Genomic DNA, 23,294 nt, shown 5'->3' with positions numbered 1-23,294 from the left:
GAAAAAAATTTTTTAAGACTTTCAGCGTGTTTGCCCGTTTCATGATGGGTGATTTGCAAGCGCACCTGCCCACGCCGCGCTGAGAGTTCCTCAGTTTTTGACCAGAAACAGCGTGACCCCTTCCCCGCCCTCCCTGTTCACCAGATCTCACCCTGAGGGACTTTTGGTTTGTTTCCCCCAATGAAAACATCCTCAAAGGGCAACGTTTTGCCAAAGCATTAAAAGGCATCAACACTGACAGGTTCAAAGACTGTTCTGAGCAGTGGACAAAAAGTCTCGATAGGTGTATTGCATCAGATGGAGAGAAGTTTGAAGGTGACTGAAGTTTAAACATGTAAAATTAGATACACAATTTTTTATAAATAAATTTTGGGTTTTGGGGGTGCCCCAAGGAAATCCCCCACCGCAGCCCCCTCGGGCCTGTCCTGTCCTCAGGCAGGAGAGACCGCCCCTCCTCCAGGCTTCCTGCAACACCTGACCTGGGGCATGTGGGCCGGGTGGTGCCGACTCCAGACCCTGTTGAACCGCAGTGCAAGCCCCAGTGAGATGCCGCTGCTCCTGGGCTGTATTAGTAGAGGCAGAGGCTGGGGGATAAGGGAGGTGACCATCCCCATCCTGCCCAGTGCTGCCCGCACACAGCCAGGACACACACCGAGAGCCCTGCCCCTGCACGGGGAGAGCTGCCCGGGCCACTCGGGAGTCGTCTGGGGCAGCACCGCTGGCCCGTGGGACAGGGCACAGGCAGTGCAGCCTGGTGGGCCCTGGTTCGGGTCCTGGGAGGGGCCAGGGAAAGAGCAGGCGGAGGGGGAGGAGCCTGTTCTGTGGCCCAGGAGCAGATGGGGAAGGCCAGACGTGGAGGAGTCCACGGCAAGGTCAGGCCCTGGGCCCCTGGCTCCAGAGTCTCTGCCCTCGGCCACCACACTGCCCGGCTCCTCCCGACAGGGCAGCGGTGAGCAACCGCTGGGAGAGAAGACTGGGGCCGGGGCGCCCTGGGTGGGCAGGGGGGTCCAGCCTGCGGCCCAGGAGGGCTATGAATGTGGCCCAGCACAAAATTGTAAATTTACTTAAAACATTATGAGATTTTTGTGTGTGATTACATGGCACAATGCACATCATCTGTGGCCCAAGACAACTCCTCTGGTGTGGCCCGGAGACGCCCAAAGGCTGGACGCCGCGGTGCCCGCTGCAGTCAGGGCCCGGGTTCTGCCAGAGCCGGGCTGTGTGCCGAAGTTGCCCGGCGGCGGCGATGGCCTGGCAGGCGTCTTCCAGCCCCAGGATGCCGGTTATCTGCTGTGTGGATGGTGTTTGTTTTCGAGGTGCTAGGGGAGGGTCAAAAGAGGGGGCTCCCTTTCCCCTCGAGGAGTGAGCGGGCACAGGGCAGCCCTTGCCAGCCGAGGCCCACGCCAGTCTCGAGGCTCCCCCACTCTCCGTGGGGCTGCAGAGCGCGGCAGACTTCGCAGGCGGGCCCAGGCGAAGCCCGTCCACGTCTGAGAGGGTGGGCGGCCTCCCGCTCTGACTCACCTCCCCCCGGGGCAGCTGGGGAAGGGAGGGCTCCGCGCTCTCGCAGGCTGTTTGACTCAGAGCAGCTCCGGGAGTGCTCTGTCCCCGGGCTGCAGAGGCCACGGGTGCCTACGGTGGCTGTCGCTCGTCCCACGGGCCGCCTCGCCTCTTCACCCGGCCAGGAGCCAGGACCTGAGCAGACGGGGGGGGGGGGGGGGGGGGGCACACGGGGTGCAAGAGGTGAAACCCTGGGCCTCTCAGTGCCCCTCCTGGAGCCTGCCCGCTCACCCAAGGGCTGCTGGGGTAGCTGTCAGTCCAGAGGGTGGGGCCCCCGGGCCAAGGCCCTGCCCCTCCCCTGGGGTCTCGGCCGCACCCAGCAGTTGCAGTTTGTAATCTGCGCCCCCCCCCCCCCCGCCCCCGCCGCATCACCGAGCACAGGCCAAGAGTGGGGCGGTCGTGTTTACTTCAGGCCTCAAACCCTATAACCGGTTCTAGTGTCCCGCGAAAACCAGTCCGGGTGGTTCGGGGGGAGGGTCGGAGTGCCACGTCTCGGTCAGCCTGCCGCCTGCCTGCTTGTGTGAGACCCCCGCGAGTGCAGCTGCGTGGCCTCGGGGGGGCCCCCCGGGCCCACCTGCAGCAGGGCCATGGAGACCTGGGAGCCGTCGTTAGCTCCGGGTCTTTAACGAGCCGCTTCCCCGCAGCAGCCTCGGGCGGGCGCCGTGCCTGCTCCCTCCGCCGCTGTGACTGAGCACCGCAGCCTCGGTGCCTTAGAGCAACCCCAGCGCGTTCTCTCCTGGGGGCCGGAAACGCGACTTGGGGCTCCCGGGGCTGAAGTCTCGGTGTCCGCAGGGCCACCTTCCTTCTGGAAGCTCTGAGAGTGAATCCATTTCCCAGCCTTTTCAGCCCAGAGGCACCCCCGCCCCGGCCCCGTTCCTGGGCTCCCAGCACTGCACCCCGCCCTTGTCTTCAGAGCCCAGCGCTGTGTCTGGCCAGGTTGCTGCTGCCACCATCTCTCCTTCTCGGGCCTCCCCCGCCCGCCTGGGAGGACCCTGTGACCACGCTGGGCCTCCCAGAGAATCCACAGGAACACCCCCCCCCACACAGGGGCCTTAGTCTGCAGTCACCCCTGCGAACCCCCCTTGCCGTGCAGCGACACGGGATTGAGACGCGGACGTTGGAAGGGGCTCTGCGTCTGCCAGCCACGGACGGCTCGCACCCGGGCTGGCAGGGGCCCACCCTCATCACTGCCGTATCCCCAGGGCCACCAGTCCACGCACAGGGAGGGCTGGGGGTGTGGGGTTCGCTGGCCAGGCCAGGAAGCCCCACCGCCCCCCTGGGGCACCTCCAGCCCCTGCGGTCCCCCCGCAGGGCGCTCCCACTGCTTCCTCGGCACCGCCTCGGCCCTTTCCACTGAGCTGTCCCGTGCCTGCGAGGAGCTGAGGGACGCCGCTTCCCAGGTGGCGGAGTGAGGCCCTAAAGGGGAAGAGACGCCCCCCGGCCCAGTGAGCCTGAGCGGCAGTGCGGCCCAGGCCCGAAGCCGTGGACCCCCAGCCCAGGGCCCCAGGTCAGGAGCGGGGGCAGGCCTGAGGCTCGGCAGCCATTCCAGGGCCCCAGCGGAGGCCCAGTGACCGCGGGGACTGCTGACCTTGAGCCCTGCTTCCCCCGGGCCGTGCGCTGTCCACAGCCTCCACTCACCACAGCCACCCAAGCGCTGGGGCTGCGGTGAGTCCCGCCTTACAGACGAGGGAGCGAGGCGCAGGGTGGTCTCCAGGAGCTGCGCTCTGCACCCTGCAGCCAGCGCCTGCCCCTCTTCCTGCACCCCTGCACCCGGGCCCAGGCTCCCGGCCTCTGAGCAGGCACGACGCCGCGGCCCGTGCACATCACTGGGCGCTGTGCTGCCTGGGGCCTGGCCGCAGGAGAGTGCTCAGTGGGGAGCTGCTGAGCGCGTTCCGAGGAGGGGATCGAGGGGCCGGAGCCCTGGGAGGCAGGAAGATCAGGAGCAGTGGGGCAGCTAGGGTAACAATGGCCAGCATTTGTGGGTGCACACTGCACCCCACGCTGTCCCCAGCCTCATGTAACCACATCGCCACCCTGAGACGCCCAGGCGATGTCACTTCTCTTGGCGCGTTTGCACTCCTGCTTCTCCCCCAGCTCCCGGCAACTCTGTCCACCCAGGGGCTGCCCCCGCCCTGCCGCCCTTTTCTGCAGCCGCCATCTCCAGGGTCCCTGGGCCTCTCCCGATCTCACCAGCCTGTGTCCCGGGTGCCAGCCCCCGTCCCCCGTTCCAGGCCCACAGATTCAGTCACCTCCTGGGAGCCGCCCTCCACCTGTCCTTCGAGCCCTGTGCACACAGCCTGCCCCAGGCTCCCTGCCTCAGTGGCTCACGCTGCCCAGCAGGCGCCATCTGGGACAGTTCTGCCCGGCACAGGTGCACCCAGCCCTCCCTGGGCCTCCCTGCCAGCCCGGCCCCACTGCCACCCTCCTCCTCCAGCACCCTGTTTTGTCACAAGCCTGGGACCTCCCGATGGAGCAGAGGCCAAGTCTGTGCCAGACCTGATGGTCCCTCGAGGCACAGGGCAGCAGAGCCGCAGGGGAGGCTGGCTGGCCCAGGGCACTAAGGAAGGCTTCCTGGAGGAGGTGCTGGGGTGGGGGAACAGCGCCCCACTGCTCGCTCTTCACGCAGGCAGGTGTCTGGCTGGGAGAGGAAGGGTGAGACCCGGAGCCTGATGAGCTTGGCAGTGGAAAGGGTCAGGCAGACCAGAGGTCAGGGAGGCGGTGACAGTGGGACAACTCCCCAGGCCAGCGCTTGGCAGGAGGCCCAGCAGGAGGGAAAGGCCGGATGGACCCTGGGGCCTGGGCGGGCACCCTCTCCTGCACCTCAACCCCCCTGCCCTCAGGCTTGTACCCCCAGCTCTGGGCCCCGTCGGGAGAAGAAGCTGGTCCCCAGTGGGGCTGGTCGCTGGTCCGCTAGGGCCCCAGCTGAGGCCCTGAGCGCTGCCCTGGGTTTGGTCGCAAGCGCGCATGGGTGCACAGCGTGCTGGGTCTCGGTGACTCAGCTGCGTCAGCAGGTAGCGTGGGGCGGAGGCAAGGCGCCAGGCAGGCAGAGCGCATTAGAGGGAAGAAGGGGGCAGGGACTGGCTGGCCCCAGATGGGGGCGTGGACGCTTGGGGAGAACGACTTGCCCACAGCCACCTGGGCTGGGCAGAGCCAGGGCTCCTGGGGCCCAGACCCTGGTGCCGCCAGGGACCGAGCCTGCGTGCAGGGAGCTGTCCGGCCCTGCCCTGGCAAGGCCCAGAGCACTCACCCGTAAGTCCCCGGCTTCCCCGAGCCTGAGGTTTGCCGCTGTCCCCTGACTCTGGGCCTCGGGGCTCCGGTCTGACTGCAGCTGGCTGGGGGGCTGCCCCGCTGTGCACAGCAGGAGTTTGGGTGCCATCTTCAGGGGCCCTCAGAAGTGGGGGTTGGGGTGCAGGAGCTGGGGACATGCTCCCTCCCCACCCCCCTTGCAGATAGGCCAGTGTGGAGGTGCCCTGCCCAAGGCTCTGGGGCCGTGCTGTGAGGTGGGAGCACAGAAGGGTCTGGGGTCCCTGCTGCTCTGTGAGTGGGGGGCCAGAGAGAACCCACCGGAAACACAGGCCGAGCCCAGTTGTTGGGTCTAGAGGCCTTGCAGCGAACTGGGTGCGGGAGGCGCAGCCGAGACCCCCAGGCATGGGCGAGAGGTGACAGGGTGCCGCCGGCGGCCGGAGGCAGGGTCTTGCGGTGCCGGGGGGGGGGGGGGGGGCATAGAATGGGGTTACAGGGAAGGGGTGCAGCCAGACGGGCACGCGGGGGTGACACCCAAGGGTCTTGAGGCAGACAGTGCCGCCTCCATCCCCTGGCAGAGGTGGCGCAGCCCAGGGAGCGAGGGGTTCAGCCCAAGTCGCATGGCTCTCCAGAGGCAGGTGTCTGTGACTTCCGGGGGAGCCCACGCTTAGGGCAGGGGGCCCACGCTTAGTGAGGGGTCAGTGAACTAGGCATGGGGACACCTGGCCTGCCCCACCACGTGACCTCGGATGGCCTCTATGAGTCCCCTCCCCTCTCGGGTCTGTAAGGCAGAAGAGCCAACCCTGTTCCCACAGCCTCGGGGCCCATGACAAGGGCCTGCTGGGACAGCGCTGCCAGGGCAGGTGCCCCCCACCAGAGCCATCTGTGGGGGCCCCAAGGGGTCTCTCTCAGGGGTGTGCCCAGCTCTCTGGCTTCGTGTAAAATGCCACCCGGTCTATGGCTGGGCCCCCTGCAGCCTGCCCTCGACTCGGGTCCCCGGGCCTCAGCAGCCATCACACCCGTTTAGCTGCCCACTTGGGGTGGTCGAGAGTGGAGGTGAGCCCTGCACGTAGAGGGCGGCCCACCCCCTGGGGCTACGCACACTGGGCCCCAGGAGCTCCTTCTGGGCCTCTGCCCTCAGCTAGGAGACTGTGCTGGCCGGCCCCCAGCCCCTCCCTACCCTGCCTTACCCCTTTCCTGGGTTCCTTAGCCCTTCCAGATTTGGTCCAAGTGGGTCCCAGAGGCCTTTGGAATGTGGCCTCAGAGCCCCTGCCTCCTGGCTGCCCCTCCCCACAGCCGCTTCTGCATGCCTTTGCTGCACCGCCCCCGCCCTGAGAGTCCTTGACAGTGACGCTGATTGCCCACTGCAGCCTCGGAGAGGGGACGCCCCCCAGAGCCCAGGGCCCCTCTTTTCACCAGCCAGTCGTTGGTCCAGCTGCGACCTTCGGAGGAGCCTCTGGGGCAGCAGGTGAACCTGACCCGGCACCTGGGCCGCCTGCCCGCCGGTTCCGTTGGCCAGCTGCCCGCCCCTCCAGCCCGCCCTTGCTCCTCGGGGTCTCATTTAAGAACGGCATTTGTTCCCGCAGCGGGGACGCCGGCCCTCCCCAGAGCCAGACCTGGGTCCCACCCCTCCGCCTCACACCTCCGAGCCTCAGCTTTCCGGTTTGCAGTACGGGGCTGTGGTCTCGACCCTGGGGCAGCGTGGGTGAGACCCCGGCCGTGCGGCCTGGCCGTGTGTGCGGCGCCAGCAGGCGTGGGGTCCCGGGCCAGTGTTCCCAGCACAGCAGGGGCGCCATCAGCGTCACTGATGAGGAAACTGAGGCTCAGAGCAGTGACCTTCCTCCGCTGCGTGTCCTCCGGGGCCTCCTGAGCCAGGACAGGCGTGGCGGCCGCCCTACCACCGCCCCAGGCAGAGGCTGCCAGGGGGCCCCTCCCCAGCCCCCAGCGCCGCCCCACCCCACGGCCGGAGGCCGTGTCCGCTCTCGGCTCTGTCACAGAACCTCAGCCGCCTGGGCGGGTGGGCCGACCACTCGAGATCCTTCAAACCAAAGGAAGGTGCCCTGCTGAGGTCCGCTGCTCCGGCTTCCTCTCTGCCCTAGGCCCCCACGCCCCTCTGCTGCAGACCCCAGCTCCAGGGGGTTCTGCTCTTCGAGCACCCTTGGGAAACCCCACCTTGGGAGGCCCATGAGAGGGTGGGTGTTGCCCCTGACCTGGTGTCTCCCGGTTCCACTGACCCAAACACACCTCACCGCACGCTGCCCTGAGCGGGGCGTGTTCCGAGCAGAGGGATGCCCTGGGACGGTGTGGCCTGCAGGCCTGTGACCCGCACAGCTGGGCCAGAGTCAGCATAGGGCCTGGGGGGGGCGGGGTCCAGGCAGAGGCAGACCCCTGGATGTCGTGGGCCCGAGGGACCTGCCACCTCGGAGAGCAATGCTGGGTGCCAAGCAAGGCCTTCCAGGGTCCCTTTCCCCGTTCCCCCGAAGACCCCGGCTTTGGAGCCCCTCCCGTGTCCCGGCCTCCACAACCGCCCTCCCTCTGGCTGCACTGGGCCCTTCTCCCACAGCCCCCCTCCCTCCGTCGCCATCACAACAGCCACCAGCGTGTCTCCAGGGCCCAGCCCCACTTGGAGGCCCCCGGGGCGGGTTCACCCTGCCCCCGCCCTAGTGCCGCGCCTCCACGAGCCTCGGGGAGAGCCACCCCCAGATGGCGGGCGGTAGACGCCTGCCCCGCCGAGGGGGAGAGGCACTGTGGTTAGGAGCAGGTAGACGCCTGCCCCGCCGAGGGGGAGAGGCACTGTGGTTAGGAGCAGGACGCCAGCACCTGCGGACGTGTGGGCCCCGCTCTGCTCCTTGCTCAGTGGCCGGGGACACTGCTTCCCCTGCCTCACTGGCCAAAGGGACTTCACGAAGAAGTCTGGCTTAATTGTGGGGCCCCAAGACAGAGCGGGCCTGCGGACAGTGCTCATGGCAGGGCCCGGGACACCTGGACAGAGGTCAGTGGGGCCGGCGTGCAGGGACAGGGCAGGGGAGCAGACCCGGGCCACTGCGTAAGGGCTTTTACCCCGAAGTGACCGGGGCCATGGAAGGCTCAGAAACCGGCTGAGGGAAGAGGGTCAGAGGTCAGATGGTCACAGCTGCTCCTGGACTGGGAGAGCCACTGGCTAACCGCCTTCCTGGCTGCCCTTGGTTCATTCTGGTGGCGGGAGGGCCTAGACAGGTTCCCTGTCCCCTGAAGAGGGGTTTGCTCCTGGGTCCCGCCCCCCAGCCTTAGACTCCCACCCCAAGCCTGCCCTCCCTGCCTTGCCAGCCCAGGCCGGGGGTAAGAGCTCTCCCCGCTCACTGGGCGAGGAGGCCGGCACCATGGCACACATCCGACCTCCTCGGGCCACCTGCTCCCCTTCCTGCCTCTCTGAGCCACCCCTCCAGGTCCGGGCCGAGGGCCCAGCGCCCTGGCCTGGTCTGTTCACTCAGTAGCCTGGAGCCTCGAAGTGGTGGGTCCAAATCCCAGCCCCTCCTGACAGCTGTGGGACCTGGGACACAGGGCCTGCCCCGAGTGTGCGAGGCCCACGCACTCGCCCGGGCCCCACCCCGGACGGGCCGCAGCTGGCTGATGCTCTTTTGACTGCCTCGGAATTCTTCAGTTTTGGATAAGGGCCCTTCGTTTTTATTCCACCTGGGTCCCACAAATCACGGAGCTGACCGGGACAAACTGTGCCGGGACGAGTTCCTTACTCTCTGAGCCTCAGCTCCCCTGCCTGCAAAAGGGCCTCCCCTGCGGCTACTTGAGGCCCCCGAAGGTTAGCGGATGAGGACGTGCCTCGCCAGCTGCAAAGGGCTGTGCCCGGGGGGCTCGTCCCCTCGTTCCTCCAGGGGGAGAGGGCGCCTAGAGAAAGAGCCGGTAGCTCTCAGGGGCAGGCGGTTTCCGGCAGGGGCTGGAGGGCTCGCAGGGCTGGGAGCAGGTCTGCAGACCCCTGGGGCGGCTCTCTGGGCGGTGGTCTTGCCCTCGCCCCCTTCGCTGCCCCAAAGAGCTGGTGGCTGGACTCCGGCCACCCTTCCCAGAGTGCACCCCAGGCAGGGTGTGACAGCCTCACAGCAGGCCTGCAGAGCCGCGTCACCCACGGCCTCGGCGACTCCCAGGACCCGCGCACTCCCCCTGGCCCCCAGGGACAGGGACGCGCCTGCTTCAGTCTCAGCTGACGTCTGCTGCTGCACTTGGGGTGGCCCTGTCATCCGGGGAGAGGACGGGTGCCTGGATTCCGACTCTCAAGAAATGGGGGCCTGAAACCAGGCCCGGGTGGTGTTGGGTTTCGGGGAACAGAGAGGCGAGGCTGCCCCTCACGGCACTCAGAGCTGGGGGCCAGGGCGGCGTCCCAGGCTGGTCACCACACGAGGCCAGCGGTCTCCGCAGCAGCTCCGGCGGCCTCTGCTTGGAAGCTGCCTCAGCCCCTGCAGGTCAGCCTCCTGTCACTGCACACCTCTGTCCCCGACCCCCACCGCAGCCCGAGGGACCAGGCAGACTTCGCGGTCACCTTCCTGTGTGTGTCTCACGTGCGCCAGCCCCAGGTAAAGCTGAGGCGGGCATGGCAGCCACAGCCGCCGATGCGCTGTGGCCTCGGCGGCAAGGACAGCTGTTTGCTGGCTGCTGACTCCACACCCCCACTCCCTGCCTCCCCCAACCCACGCCCCACCCCCTGGAGGCCACCCAGGAGACTCTGGGGGCCTGGCCCAGAGGCAGCAGTAAGAGACCGGGCGCTGGGCTCCGGGGGAGGTGGGAGAGGGGCCCCCTGGGGCATGGCCTGGGGGCAGACGGTGACACTGCAGGGAGGGGTGGGGGCCAGCGCACGCGTGGCCGCGCCGGGCTCTGGGGTGGGGCCCAGCTGGAGGCTGTCAGGTGGGCGGGCGTCAGTCCAGCAGGTCTGCCAACGCCTGTGCTGCTGGCCGGCCGCGTGGCCCTGGGCGGACTCCGAGCCCTCTGCACCCGTTCCTCACCAGCCGCTCTGAGCCGGGGGGACAGAGGCCTGGAAGGCTGAGCTGGGTGCCCACCGTTGTCCAGGGCAGCCGGGAGGTCCCAGCACTGGGGGTCCCCAGAGTGGGTGGCCACTCAGGCTCTGCCTCAGCCCGCTGTGGGCCCCCATCTGCCCCGTGGGCAGCAGGCTCTGGGGGGCCGAGGTTTCGAGTCCCCCCAGGACCTCTGGAGACAGGGAGGGCCTGGCCTGCAAGCACCTCGGAGCCCACCTGGTCAGACTCACCTCTCATGGTCCGAGCCTCCGTGCCGGTACCACGCCCCACCTCCACCCCCCAGGAACCTGGGGCTCGTCCTGCTGGCACTGAGTGGGGCCACCCGGCCACACCCCAGCCGTGCCCCAACCCCCAGCTTTGAGCTCCTTCTGCCCAGTCCCCACCCCCACCAGTGCTCCTCGCTCTCCGGGGGCTGAGCCTTAATTACCTGCACCTGGAAAACAGGCTCATCCTCCGTCCCCCTCGAGAGAGGGGCTCTCCCATGTGAAAGGCTGCACAGGCCCTTGCGGGTGTCTGTGGGCTCCTGACTTGGGGGGTGGGATTTCCCTCCGGTTGTAACCCCAGGGGGAAACTAGCATTTGTTGAGCAACTACTACAGGCCAGGACCTGGGCCAGGCGCCGCCACGTCAGGAGTCTGTTTGGGGAGACTGTTTGATCCTCACCTCAGCCCTGGAAGAGAAAGCTTATTGGCCTCGTCAGCCAGATGTGGGTGCTGAGATCCAGCCCCAAAGGGTGCCCCACGGGGCCACTCAGTAAGTGGCAGAGCTGGGGCAGCGCCCTGCCCCAGGGGGTGGCCCCGCAGGGAGGCGAGAGGGCTTGAGCGGGCCGTGTGCAGGTCAGAACTCGGCCTGCAGTGACCCGGAACCCAGCCTGCACGGGTGCCAGCGAGGCAGCGGCTTGTCCCTGCGTCTGGGGAGCTGGCCTCTGCGGGGCACAGAGACACCAGCGGGCAGGGGCCCTCTCTCCCAAGGGGCTGCACACCCAAAGGCGGGGAGGCTTCCAAAGCTGCCCGCCCGCAGCAGCTAGTCTGGGGCTTGTGGAGACCCAGGGGAAGGCAGGCCGGGAGGAGCCAGCCGGGAGCCCCTCCCCCTGTAGGTGGTCACCACTGCCCCTGTGGTGGCGGAAACTGTAGCCAGAGAAGAAGGCCCGGCAGCCCCTGAACTCGGTGCCCCACCTCCCACGGCCACCCTGCAAAACCACAGATGCGCACTCACGCACGCAAAGGGGGCTGCCCGTTTCCTCCTCTCCCTGCTCTGCTCTGCTCGACCCTCACAAGTTGAAGTTCAAAGGGAAGGCACTGTGACTTTGGTCTAAGTCGCATCAGGGCCTCCCGGCCCCTGGGGGCGGTACTTGTGTAGTCCTCGCCTGGCCACTCGTCCCAGACCCTCCGGGAGCCCCGAGAGCCGCCCGCAGGGCTCAGACCCCACAGACGGGCACAGGGACAGCGTCAGAAGCCAGGCTCTTGGGGGAAGTGGGGAGGCAGGCAGGGGCCTCGGGCTGTGAAGGAACGAGGAGCCCCTTGGCTCCTCGCTCCCCAGCAGCCGAGGGGAGGGGGACGCCCACGCAGGCGTGGCTCCCACGAGATCAAAGCGCCAGATGCTCGGAAGAAACCCAGATCGAAAGGCTCAGCGGGCCGGGAGCGGCCCCTCGGCGTGCAGGCCACCTGCGCCCCGGCGACCCGGCCCCGCCGGCCGTCTGCAGGCCTGGGGAGGATCACTGTCACCGCCCGACAGGTCCCGCGACCTCAGCTGTGCCCCAGCCACTCCAGCCCTTTGAATTTTCAAACGAGGGAAAAAACAGCCCTAGACGAGCTTCAAGCGGACGAAAACCAGACGCGCTGGGCGGGTCGCTCAGGGAGAACAGATGTGGGCTGAGCCCTCATTGAGGTGACGCGTGGTGTGCGGCTCCGAAAACCTCCCCCGGGGCTCCACGGCCAGGGCACGGCTGTCCGTGAGCCTGAGCCGGGCAGGTCCGGGGTCTGGGAGTCCGGCCGGGGCAGAACCGGTCGCTGGAAGTGGTGGGGGCCCGCCGGCAGCCAGCTTTGCCCAAGCGCAGCCCTCTGCCGTTTGCAGGCACACCCCCCCGCCCCGTTCAGCTCCAGCCCCCCCACAAAGACGGTGTCGCGCTCCCGTTGTACAGATGGGGAGTGTGAGGCTCCAAGAAGCCCCACAGCTACAGGGGTCAGAGCCAGAACTTGAACTCGAGTCTCCCGTCTCAGGAAAGGAGGCGGCGCTCATCCGAGGAGACTGAGCGCCTCTCTCCCTCTTCCTCCCCAGAGACGTGTGCGGTGAACAACGGAGGCTGCGACCGGACGTGCAAGGACACGGCCACCGGCGTGCGGTGCAGCTGCCCGGTGGGGTTCACGCTGCAGCCCGACGGGAAGACGTGCAAAGGTCGGTGCAGGGCCGCAGGCACGCGGCCGCCCCCACTCCTGGAGCCCGGTTGGGGCGGGGGCAGCGGGAGCAGGGCGGCCAGAGAGGTGGGCGTGGGGCTGGGGGGACTGCAGGGCCAGGAAGCTCAGCGGCCGCCTGCGAGGCAGGGGGAGAGGCGGGGGGAGGGCGGCTCCGCACCACTGCCCCCCACGGGGCGGGCCCCGGGGAACACGGGCTCCCCCGCACCCCTCCACGTTCCTGGGCCGCAGAGCACGGCTCTCGCAGCAAAGACCTGAGCTGCCGGTTGGGGCACAGGTGCCCTCACGGGGGACCTTCGTGGCCTCATGATTCCTGGGGCTCCCGGGGGTGGGGCTCAGCCAGTCCCCTCACCCCACCCACCTCAGCTGTGACAGCCTGGCTCGGGGTGGCTCAGGAATCGCGTGGGAATCTATTCGCACTGGGGTGGGGTTGTCTGCTGGTCCCGTTAGAAAAACAAGGCCCCTGGGTGTCCGTGTCACGGGAGGGGTGGCCTGGGGGTGGCTGTAAATGAGAACCGAAGGACCTCTGTCTGCAGTTAGAAAACGAGGAAGGGGCGCGTGGGGGTGAGGTGCCCGGCATCTGAAGGAATGTGGCCACTGCGGCAAGCGACAGAGCAGGCTGCCTCTCCCCACCTCTCCCCTGCCCCACCCAGAGCTGCTGAGGGCAGGGGGTGCTCTGGGCAGGGGGTGCCCCACATGGTCAGGGCCCCTCGGGAAAACAGGACACAAGGGGGCTGGGAAGCAAGAGCTGGCTGATGCGCCCTGGAGACCGAAGGAGCCGCTGGGCGGCGTGGGGGACGGTGCAGGGGCGACGGGGGTCCGGTCCACACGCCTCGGCCCCTCCAGGAATGGGGCGCAGCACCTCGGCCTCCCCCTGCCGGGCCTTTCAAGTGCTGCCGGCCCCACCCTCCCGTGACCACCTTGCCCGGCAGCGGGCGGGGCTGGAAGGCGGCGGGCGGGGCAGTCCTGCGAGGGAAGGCATCCTGGAGGCTCGGGGGGCTGCAGTCGTCTGAGGGGGCTGTTTTAGGCCTGTAGCAACAGCATGTGACCTCCTCCCCAGCCGTTCTGCCAGGAAGAACCTTGGGATTATTGACAGAAATAACCGTTCTTCCACCTGTTCGTTTAAAAGTGAGCCCCGTCCGCAGCCCCTCCCCACTCCAGCCAGGGGGCGCTCCTGGTGGGCAGGCGGGTGGTCTCTGAGGCCTGGACGCGTGGGCTCAATGCTCAGAGGGCAGCCACGGGCCCCCCACAGTCCCAGCCATGTCACAGCGGACTGGCCACCTGCCCTCGGAGCCAGGACAGGAGAGGAGACCCAGGCCCCTCGGCCCCTCCGAGGCGTGGCGCTGACCGGGGGCCAGAGGGGCGGGCACGGCTCCATCCCCGAGGTGAGGCGGGGGCTGCAGGGGGCCCACGGTCCTGGCTGGAAAGCAGCCCCAGCGGAGCCCAGAGGGGTGGCTCCGGCTGCCGCCCCGCCCACCCCTGGGTGGCTCAGGGCACCCATCCCCACCATGCCCCCACGCCGTGTCTGGGGGAGACACCGAGGGGAGCTGTGCACGCGGCCCAGGCCCCCACCATGCTCCCCAGGGCTCCCCTCAAACAGCCAGCCCTGCACCCAGGGCAGCCCCTGGCCAGCCCCGGCCCCGGAGGCAAGCCATGCCCCGCTCGCTGGTGCTCCAGGCGGGCTCTCCGGGCCCCTGGTGTGCGCAGGTGCTGGGGGGGACGGGCGAGAGCAGCAGTCCCTGTTCCTGGGACCCCCCGTCAAGTGCAGGAGTGGGTTTCCCCTTTTCACCGTCACCGAGATAAATGTGCGTGGACTGCCTGGTGCCGGGCGGCAAGGCACAGCGCAGCCTGGCGGGGCATGGGCGGGCAGAGGGGCCGAGGCAGGGCCGCGCTCCCGGGGTGCTGGAGTGCCATGCGGAGGCCCGGGGTCGAGGCCCCACAGGCGGGCAGTGTGCCCAGGCCCGGGGGCTGGGGGAGGGACGGGCCCTTCATCCTCCCAGCCTCGGCCAGACCCAGAGGTTTCCACTTTAACATGTCCCCTGGCCACTGCTTGGCCTCTGGGCAGGGTCTGGGAGAGCCGTGAGGCAGCTCCTGCCACCCCCCAGGCTCCAGGTGACAGTGACTTGGCTGGGGTGGCCATGAAAGTGGGGAAGAGCTGTCTGGGTGTCGTCCGAGACGTTAGAAATGACGGGTCAGGGGTTCTGACACTGCAAGACAAGGACACCTAACGCCGTCTTCTCAGGGGCCCTGGAAACCGAACCCGACCCCGGGCCCCAGGGTCTGGTGTCTCGGAGCCGCGGGCTCTCGGCCCGAGCCACGGGGTCTGGCTGCAGAGGTGCCGTCAGTGCGCCGGGGCTTGGCAGGGGCCAGCCCAGCTGGGGGTCCCTGCAGACCCTCGCCCTGGCCCTGGGGTCCAGCTGTCAGTCGGCCTGCACGTCCTGGTCCTGGCAGGGCCCAGAGGACAACTTCAAAGGGGTGACCTCAAAGACACAGTGTCTTCTGGAAGCCAAAAAGCCATTGTCAGGCAAGACCGATGGCTGGAGATTAGGTAGCAGAGGTCTCCAGAGGCCCAGAGCACCGCGAGCGTGGGTGGAGGCCTGCGTGGGAAAGTGGGGGGTCCAGAGGGTCTGCCCCAAGCCCTTGATCTGCGTCAAGAGTGTGGACGGTGCAGGGGTCCAGCCTCAGGCCTGACCCACTGGGTGCTGGGAGGGGTATCTTGCCAATGGGGCCTTCCAAGGAGCCTCCGCTCCCTGAGCAGGAGCCTGGATTTCCTCAGGGACACCAGCCACTCCTCCCAGCACCTTCCAGAACAGTTCGAGAGGCCCGCCCACCACCAGACCACTCTCCTCCCTTACCCGCCTTCCACCGGGCCAGCCCAGCAGTGTGCGCTGCCCACGAGGGGGCGGCCAGCCCGCTCCTGGGCCCTCCTACTGCTCCCACCCAGGAGCCCTCACCCTCAAGCCCCCGGGTTGCCAGGCTGCACCCCTCCCCCGCCCCCCACACATGCACTGACCCTCAAACACACTGACATGCATTTGAACGTTCCCCCGGATGACCCCGCCCTCCTCTCCACCTCTCCAACTCCTTCGAGTATCCATTCACTTAGCGGGCACCCCCATGCAGTCCCTCAGTGCCAGCCTCGTGCTGGCCCCGGGGCTGCAGACAGGTGCCTGATACCCAGGCCCTCGGTCCTGCAGGTCCTCTCACCGCCCTGGGGGCAGGTCCGGGGACCAGGGAGCAGCTGACTCTCCACAGGGTGTGGGGGGTGGGCTTCCAGCGGGGCAGGCTGGGCCGGGGGCTCCACCCAGCGGGGCGGCCAGAGCCCGGGCTGCTGGGGCAAGAGCCAGGCTCGCAGGAAGCAGGCGAGGCAGTGGGGCCAGGCTCGGAGGGACGGGCCAAGGGCCTCTGCAAAAGGGCTGGGCCTTTCCTTGGAGATGTCTTGAGGCCACAGAAGACCTGTGGACAGGCAGAGGACTTCCTGCCACCTGGTGAGGGCTGGAGGGGAGCCCGGCGGAGAAGGAAGGGAGTCTTAGGACACAGGAAGCGGGGAGAGGACTGCGCCCCCGGTGTGCCCCATCAGGATGAAGGTCGGCAGCCGGGAGCGCCCCGCACTCCCTCACTCTGTCCTGGGCCGGAGCTGGGGGACGCTTCCCCGCCAGTGACCCCAGGCAGCCAGCCGCACCAGCCTGGGCCTCAGGCAAACATGCCTCCCGCCACCTGTCTGGTTGCTATGACAGCTCTTAGCTGACGGGGCCGCCTGGGAAGGGAGGCGTCGGGGTTCCAGGAGGTCTGAGGCGTTCCTGAGGGGGCAAGCCTCACGGCGACCCCGTGAGAGGCGGCGTTAGCAGCGCAGTCCGCAGGTGGGGCCCCGAGGCTCAGAGGGGCGCCCTCCCCGGCCCCCCCGCTCGCTTCCTCTGGAGGCTGCGCCGGAGAAGGCCCATCTGGAGACCGGCGGCTGGGCCCGAACCCGGCTCCCACGTGCAGCTGCGACCTCCTCTGTGACGTGGGAGATCTCGCCCCGGTGCTCTGAAGGTCACCCGAGACCTTGCCAGATACAGCTTGTTCCAGTCCCCACACCAGGCGGTGCCCAGCAGGCCAAGTGACCACAGAGGGCCCAGCCGCCCACTGGGCGTGGGCTCGCCCCAGACAGCTCTGGTCTTGAAATGTGGGCCACAGAGCTTGCAGCACTGAGCAGCCCTCAATGTTAGTCCGAGTTCAGCACCGCCCCGAGCAGCCATGCTGCGTCAGGGGCTGAAGTCCCGGCCGAGGGCGGAGAGCCGGGGGCGGGCCAGGGAACCCTCAGGGTGCAGCCCCACTCGTTAAATCTGAGTGAGCAGCCGGCCGACCCAGCAGGCGGGCGTCGGGTGGGGCAGCAGGAAGAACGGACTGAGAGGTCAGGCCCGGGTCACCCCACAGCAGTGCCTCCAGCCAGGCAGTGGCTCAGAGCCGGGGGGCACCTGCAGAGCATCAGGGCCTCAGGGAGGGACGCCGCCACTTCACTCGCACCCTCGGCTCCCGACTCGGGAGCCAAGGTCGCAGCCGTCGGGAGCAGCCTGCCTGCCAGACCTGCTGCCCTCCCGCCGCCTCCCTCAGCGCACCAGCGAGGGCACTCGGGGGGGCTGTCGGCGTCCCCACTGTCGTGCCCCACACGGCGCAGGTCGGCTCCCTTCCCTCCTGTGGTCGCCGCCATCCCGTGCACGGGTGCCGCCCAGCCTGCTGGTCCCACCGCTGGGAGCCGGGACCTCAGCCCTGAGCTCAGTTGGGGAGACTGAGGCCAGCACTGGTTGGTGGGCGGCAGGCAAGTCAGGGAAGGGCGGGCCATCGTCCCCGCTTTGCGTCCCAGCCCCCCCGCCCCTCCCGCTTGACTCCCGCAGACATCAACGAGTGCCTGGCCAACAACGGAGGCTGCGACCACTTCTGCCGCAACACCGTGGGCAGCTTCGAGTGCGGCTGCCGGAAGGGCTACAAGCTGCTGACCGACGAGCGGACGTGCCAGGGTGAGCCTTCTCCGTGCCGGCGGCCAGCGGGCCGGGGGCAGCCCTGGGCCCCTCGGGCCCCTCCCCGCCCGGGCTGGGGCAGGCTCCCGGGGGAGGAGGGGAGTGCGGGGTGGGGTTGGTCCCCCCACCGTGTGGGCTGCACCTGAAGAAGCAGGGGCAGTTCGGGGTCCTTAGCACGTGCTCCTGTGCGCCATCTTCCCTGCCCTGTGTGACTCCAGGGACCCCCAGAGGCCCACCAGCCCAATCTGCCCCTTTTATTGAGGCCCAGGGAGAGACCAGCAAGGGTCCCTGGTGCACAGCCAGTGGGTGTCAGGGCTTATCAACTCCGTCTGCCCCTCACTCCCACCTGGGGCCCCCAGCCTCCTTCAGCAGCTTCGGAGTGGGGATGCTGCCGCCTGGTGGAAGGAACAGCACATTGCAGGCAGGCGCTCTCCAGCGGCCCTTCTGCAGGGTCCCAGGAGCCTGCTGGGAGCAGGGGCACCCAGGACAGGCCCAGCAGACACCCAGGATTCAGCAAGAGCCCAGAGGATGAGCAGTGAGAGGGGCGGGGAAGGCGTCCTGGGGAGGAGCCGGGAGGTCTGCCGGCCCCGGAGGTGGTGCAGTGCGGCTGAGGGAGCCCAGGACCTGGAGGGGCCCTGCGGGGCCAGCTTTGGAGGAAGTGCGCGGAGAGCCCGGAGGCCTGTGTGGTGGGGAGCGGCCGACACCGTTACGGCCGCTTTGCTGTCTGGTCGCCTGGCCCCCACGGGGTTCCAGTGGCCTCGGGCTGCACACGGCCAGGTCTGGCTGCGGGATGCGCAGCTTCTGGCCGTCAGTGCCCCGCAGAGCCTGGCTCGGGGTGGTTCGAGGCCCTGAGGGGTGAGGGGGTGCTCCCGAAAGGAGGGCAGAAGCAGGAGGCAGGGTGGGTGGGGCCACCAGTCCTAGGGCTCTCTGAGCCCCGGCCGGGGTTCCTCTGTGGGACATGGGCCCCCTGGGAGCGCAGCACCTGCCCGGGCGCCAACCAGGGCCCGTGCTGCCTCTGCTTCCCCGCCTGCCGGTCTGTTCCGCACGGCTGGACGGAACCAGCCCACACCACAGGTGAGCGGAGGTGTCAAACGGCAGGCGTCTGTACCAGCCCTTCTGCTCAAAGTGTGCCACCCTGCCCACCTCCGGGCAGACGTGAGGTGGCTGCTGACCCTGAGACCTACGTAGCAGAGACAGAACAGGGAGCCAGGCGGTGACAGCGAGCGACCGGCAGGGCCTGCGCCCAGGGTCGGGCGTGCACAGATGCGCGGTGCAGGGCTGAGTGACGGCCGGGCCCGCCCTCCCGGCCCTGACACCCCTCCCCGCACGCTGTCTCCCGCGGCCCCGCAGACATCGACGAGTGCTCCTTCGAGCGGACCTGCGACCACACCTGCATCAACTCCCCGGGCAGCTTCCAGTGCCTGTGCCGCCTCGGCTACACGCTCTACGGGACCACCCACTGCGGAGGTCTGCAACCCGCCCGCCGGGCCACCTCCCCCCTGAGGCACGCGCCTGGCCGCACGGCCACCCACACCGAACCCCACACCCTGACCCTGATGGGCCTGGAGGGACCGCACCAAAGCTGGGGACGGACGGGCAGAGGGGCTCAGCCAAGGGCAAGGCGGTGGGGGGTGGGGGACGGCAAGGACCCGCGGGGCGCTGAGCCTGCGCCCGGCTGTGGGCGTAGGCCTGGAAGGAGCAGCGGCAGGCCCAGTCTGGAGGGGGCGGCTGCCGCACGGAGAACCCCATGGACGGTCTGTTCTGGTGGGGGGGAGAGACAGCGGAGAGGGCAGAGTAGGGAGACAGTGGGGGCTCCCTCGGGAGGAGAGGCTGGGTCCAGACGAGGGCAGGCGTGCCAGCGGGACCAGCACGTGCGAAGGCGCCGGGGCCGGGGGCGCACAGAGGGGCCGAGAGGCGGCGGTGTGTCTGGAGCCCCGTGGGCGTGGCAGGAGTTGCAGGCATGGTGGAGACAGGGCTTCACGAGCCCCTGGGGCCTCGGGGTTTGTTCCCAGGGAGAAACCACCGGCGGCTTTGATCAGGGTGTGACCAGGAGACGAGCGGAGGTTGCTCTGGCTGCCGTGGGTTCAGGAGAGTGGAACCCAGGGCGCCAGGGGGCAGGCGGCTGCGGATGTGGGGGCCAGAGCTGCTGGAGCCGGGCAGGGTGGGCAGGGAAGGGGAAGGTTCTTGGTGGACTTAGGAGCCACAGGCGTGGGACTTGGAGACGTACGGGCACGGCCATGCAGAGAGTGGCCCTGCGGTCCGGGGGTCTCTTCCTCTCCCGTGGCCTGGAAGTAGCCACTCTGTCTGCGGGGCGGCTGTGGAAGTCCGATGGGCCAGGCGGTGTGGGGGCCACACACAGCTGGTGTGGGGGGCGGCTCCTGGGGTGGGCTACAGGCTCTACTGCAAGGACTCCCCAAAACCCAGGTGCCGGCCTCCCTGGGCCCGCTGCTCCCCAGTGCAGGTGGCGGGGGTGCTCACAGTCACGCACCCCTGGGTGAATGCAGTCCAGCCCCGCCCCCACTCCAGTGGGCGCTCGTGGTCTGTGGTGGTCAGAGGAAGCCTCAGACTCAACTTCCCTCAGCCTGTGCCTGTCATACGGCAGGGGAACAGCTGGGGAGGGCTTGTCCCGAGTCCCACGACGAGATGGGGCCTCACGGTCCTGGGCCAGTGCTCACTCCTGTCCCAGAGACCTGACGGGAACCTAAATTTTGTGCCACTTCGCTGCCAGCCCCTGGTCCGGGTGGGAGGGGTATGTGTTGGTGTCTGTAGGAGCCCTGTGCATGCACACGTACACGTGTGCATATCTGGCATGCGATGTATATGCACGTATGCACATCTGGTGTGTATGTGGTATGTGCACATGCACATTTGCATGTCTAGTGTGTGGTGTGCGCGCACATCTGGTGTGTGGTGTGTGCACGTGTGTGTGTGGTGTGCAGTGTGTGCACATGTGCACATCTAGTGTGTGGTGTGTGTGGTGTGTGGTGCATGCACATCTGGTGTGTAGTTGTGCACATGTGCGGTGTGTGTGCATGTGTGGTGTGGGCATGTGTCACGTGGTGTGTGTGGCTACATGTGCACGTGTGTGTCAGCCGGTGATGTGTGTGTCCAGATGTCTGCGTACGATGACAGTACCACGCTGCGGTCGGGGACTCTCAGCCCTCCCGCCCTGAGGGCGTGGCCTGGGCTGGCCCTCCCAGCGCCCTCGGGCCCTCACGCCCCTCGCCTGTGCTTGCAGACATGGACGAGTGCAGCATGGACAACGGGAGCTGTGACGAGGGCTGCGTCAACACCAAGGGCAGCTTCGAGTGCGTCTGCCCCCCGGGGAGGCGGCTCCACTGGAACCGGAAGGACTGCGTGGGTGAGTGTCGGGGGGCGGCCATCGCTGGGACCCGCCTTCCCACGCGCTGCTGGGCGCGGGGGAGGCCAGAGGCTTCTGCAGGTGCGTGAGGAGGGCGGGGCCCACCGCTTCCCGTGCACTTCGGGGTCCCCGGGCAGACGCTGTCTGCTGCTGGCACGTGGCTGGTGGGGACGAGGCTTACGGAAGCTGAGGGGACGCGGTGGCAGAGCATGCTCGGTGCCCGCAGGTGCACAGACACACCTACGGGGGGCGGAGTCAGCGTGTGCAGCCAGAGAGTAGGCTCAGGAGGCACTGGAAGCTTAGAGGGAGGGAGTGGGGAGGCCTCAGCTCCCCCTTGTCCTGCCATGGAAGCTGAGGAGGGGAGGGCATTTCAGGGTGCAGCAGCCTCAGAACCTGGCTGGGGGCCCCCCAGGGTCACGTGGTCTCTGCAAACCCACCACCACCCAGACTGCAGCCCCACAGCATCAGGGAGGGCGGCAGGGTGGGCCTGCTGGAGCACGGGACCACTCGTCCCGAGACGGTGCACTCTGGGTGCTGGACCACCCCCACATTCACCAGACACATCCTCACCGCCAGGCGCCCGGCCTGTTCTGGGGGCTGGGCTGTCCAGGCGCAGGGCAGCCCGAGTGAGCGTTTCAGGTGTGGGTCCGACCGCACCCCTCTCCGCACTGAGCCCTCCAGGGACTCCTCTGCACAGAAGCAAAGGCAGCGATCTGTCACAGGCTGCTGGACCCTGGCCGGGTGGCCTCCCCGCCCCCTCCCTCCTTTGCCCCCACCAGCCTCACGGAGCTGTGGTGTGGCCCCCCCCAGCTCAGCACAGCGGGCTCGGGCACTCCTCCCGGCCTGGAGGGCTCCTTGCACACCACAAGGTTGTCCCCCGGCACAAGTGCAGGACACAGCCTACCACCTCTGTGCCCTCCGGGCCCTGCTTCCCATTTTCCTCCCTCCCGCTGCCCTCGGAACCACCCGGCGTGGCAGCTGTTGGACACGCACCTGCTGGGCCGGCCCGTCCGCCCTCATGCAGTGCGTGCCCTGCACGGCCAGACAGGTGCCTTTGTCCGGTCTGTTCCCCGCTGTGCCCCGGTCTGTTCCCCGCTGTGCCCCCAGCACCTAGGACAGAGCCCGGCAGGGCAACACTCAGTGAATGTGTGTTGAATGAATGAAAGTGTCCAGAATGAGCGTAATGCCGGAAGTCAGAAAGCTGAACTTGCTACTTACTTAGGTAACAATGGCTATGCCAATCAGGCAAAGCTGTGTTGAGCGAAGCAAACCCCTGGCCCTCCCCCCAGTTTGGGGAGGAGCTTGTTTGGGGTTGCGTTGGTAACGGGAAGGAATAGGTGGGGTCAGTCGTAGGAGCTCGGCCCGTGCTGGGCACCAAGGCGAACCAGGCTCAGAAGTGGGAGCTCGGGTCCTGCTGGGTCAGGCGCCCACCTGATCCTGGAGCTCTCGGACCTCAGGCTTCCTCCAGGCTCGGGGAGGGGGCTAGTCTTTATGCAGGGCCCCCCCGCTCGGTCACCGTCCCTCAGTCAGAGCAGCAGGAGCGGCCAGCAGGGCTCGTCCCGATCGTGGGCGCTGCCGCTGCGCCTCCATGGAGAGGCCTGATCGCAGGTTGCGGTCAGGGTGACTGCACCCCGCTGTGGTCCCCACGTCACCTTCTGGGCTGGGACTGTGAAAGTGGTGAGTGTTCCAGCAGTAGACGCGGAGCGATCGAGAAACACACACTGCGGAAGGTGCTATTTAGAAGCTTCTGGAAGGCCCTCTAGAGCCATGGTCCGAGAGTCCCCAGGACTGACGGAGAGAACCGGGCCCCCAGCCTCCTCCGTCTCGTCATCCAAGTTGCTTTCTGCTCTCTGAGCCCCGGTGCAGACTGTTCGCCTCTCTCCACTGCGAGTCCAAGTTCAAAGGGAAGTGCTGGCAGTGGCCCAGACGCCCCCTGGCTGGCCAGAGAAAGCCCAGGGTCTTCCTGTTGCCCACGACTACCTGCACGAGGCCAGGTGGTCCGTCGTGCCCCCACCATGCCGGGTTCCTGCGGACAGACTGGGGCGGCTTCGGCAGGCTGCTTCCCCAGGCCTTGTTCACGTCCCCAGAGACGGGCCTCGGGTGCTTTGCAAGCAGGCGTCGTGCACGGAGGGCGCTGGGGAGTCCTTCCCTGTCACTGTGGCCCTGATGAGCCAGACTTCCAGTCGGGACCTCCTGGAGCTGCGGCACCTTGTCCCTGGGTGTCACCACAAGGCGCAGTCGGAATCCTTGCAGGATGGTGGCCCCCTGCCCCGTCCCCCAGAGCCGGGCACTTCCCTGCTCTTCTGTGTCTTGTCTGCAGAGAGCGTCGTAACCAGTGAGTTCGGGGACACACTCGGCACCATTTTTCATTGCCGGCTTCCCGAGCAACAGCTTGGAGGACCGACCGGAAGAGCTGGGACAGGGGGGCGGGCCTTCTGGCCGAGATGGAGGCGTGGGTAGAAATGCTTCACCTCCTCACGCGGCAAAAGAGGGACAGCAACCGACTTAAAAACAAACAACAGCCAGAGCGGCCAGAAACTCAAACTGCGTGGAAGTCCGACGACCAAGGAGCTGAAGAGGCGTCCGCCCCGACTGAGATGGAGAAAACCAGTCCGTCGTCGTAAGTGGAGAGTCCGGGCGGGAGCAGGGCCCCGGCTGAGCACGCCGCACGGCCCTCTGCTGGTGCCGGTCCTGCCGGCGAGGCCCGC

General features: G+C 68.0%; 1 protein-coding gene across 2 annotated transcripts in view; it reads left to right on the top strand.

The window, feature by feature from the left end:
- SCUBE1 (signal peptide, CUB domain and EGF like domain containing 1) overlaps window positions 1-23,294 on the top strand; it is a 106,637-nt gene that overhangs the window by 69,387 nt on the left and 13,956 nt on the right. For both annotated transcript variants that reach the window (XM_028532170.2, XM_028532171.2), the window contains 4 exons: window positions 12,095-12,211; window positions 17,103-17,225; window positions 18,576-18,692; window positions 20,464-20,586. In XM_028532170.2, coding sequence (XP_028387971.1) covers window positions 12,095-12,211; window positions 17,103-17,225; window positions 18,576-18,692; window positions 20,464-20,586 — 480 coding nt within the window. The remainder of the gene's footprint in view (window positions 1-12,094; window positions 12,212-17,102; window positions 17,226-18,575; window positions 18,693-20,463; window positions 20,587-23,294) is intronic.

Source organism: Phyllostomus discolor, chromosome 2, assembly GCF_004126475.2.
Source record: "Phyllostomus discolor isolate MPI-MPIP mPhyDis1 chromosome 2, mPhyDis1.pri.v3, whole genome shotgun sequence".
NCBI lineage: Eukaryota > Metazoa > Chordata > Mammalia > Chiroptera > Phyllostomidae > Phyllostomus > Phyllostomus discolor.
The sequence above is the reverse complement of the archived record's forward strand: the minus strand, read 5'-3'. Positions and strand labels throughout refer to the sequence as shown.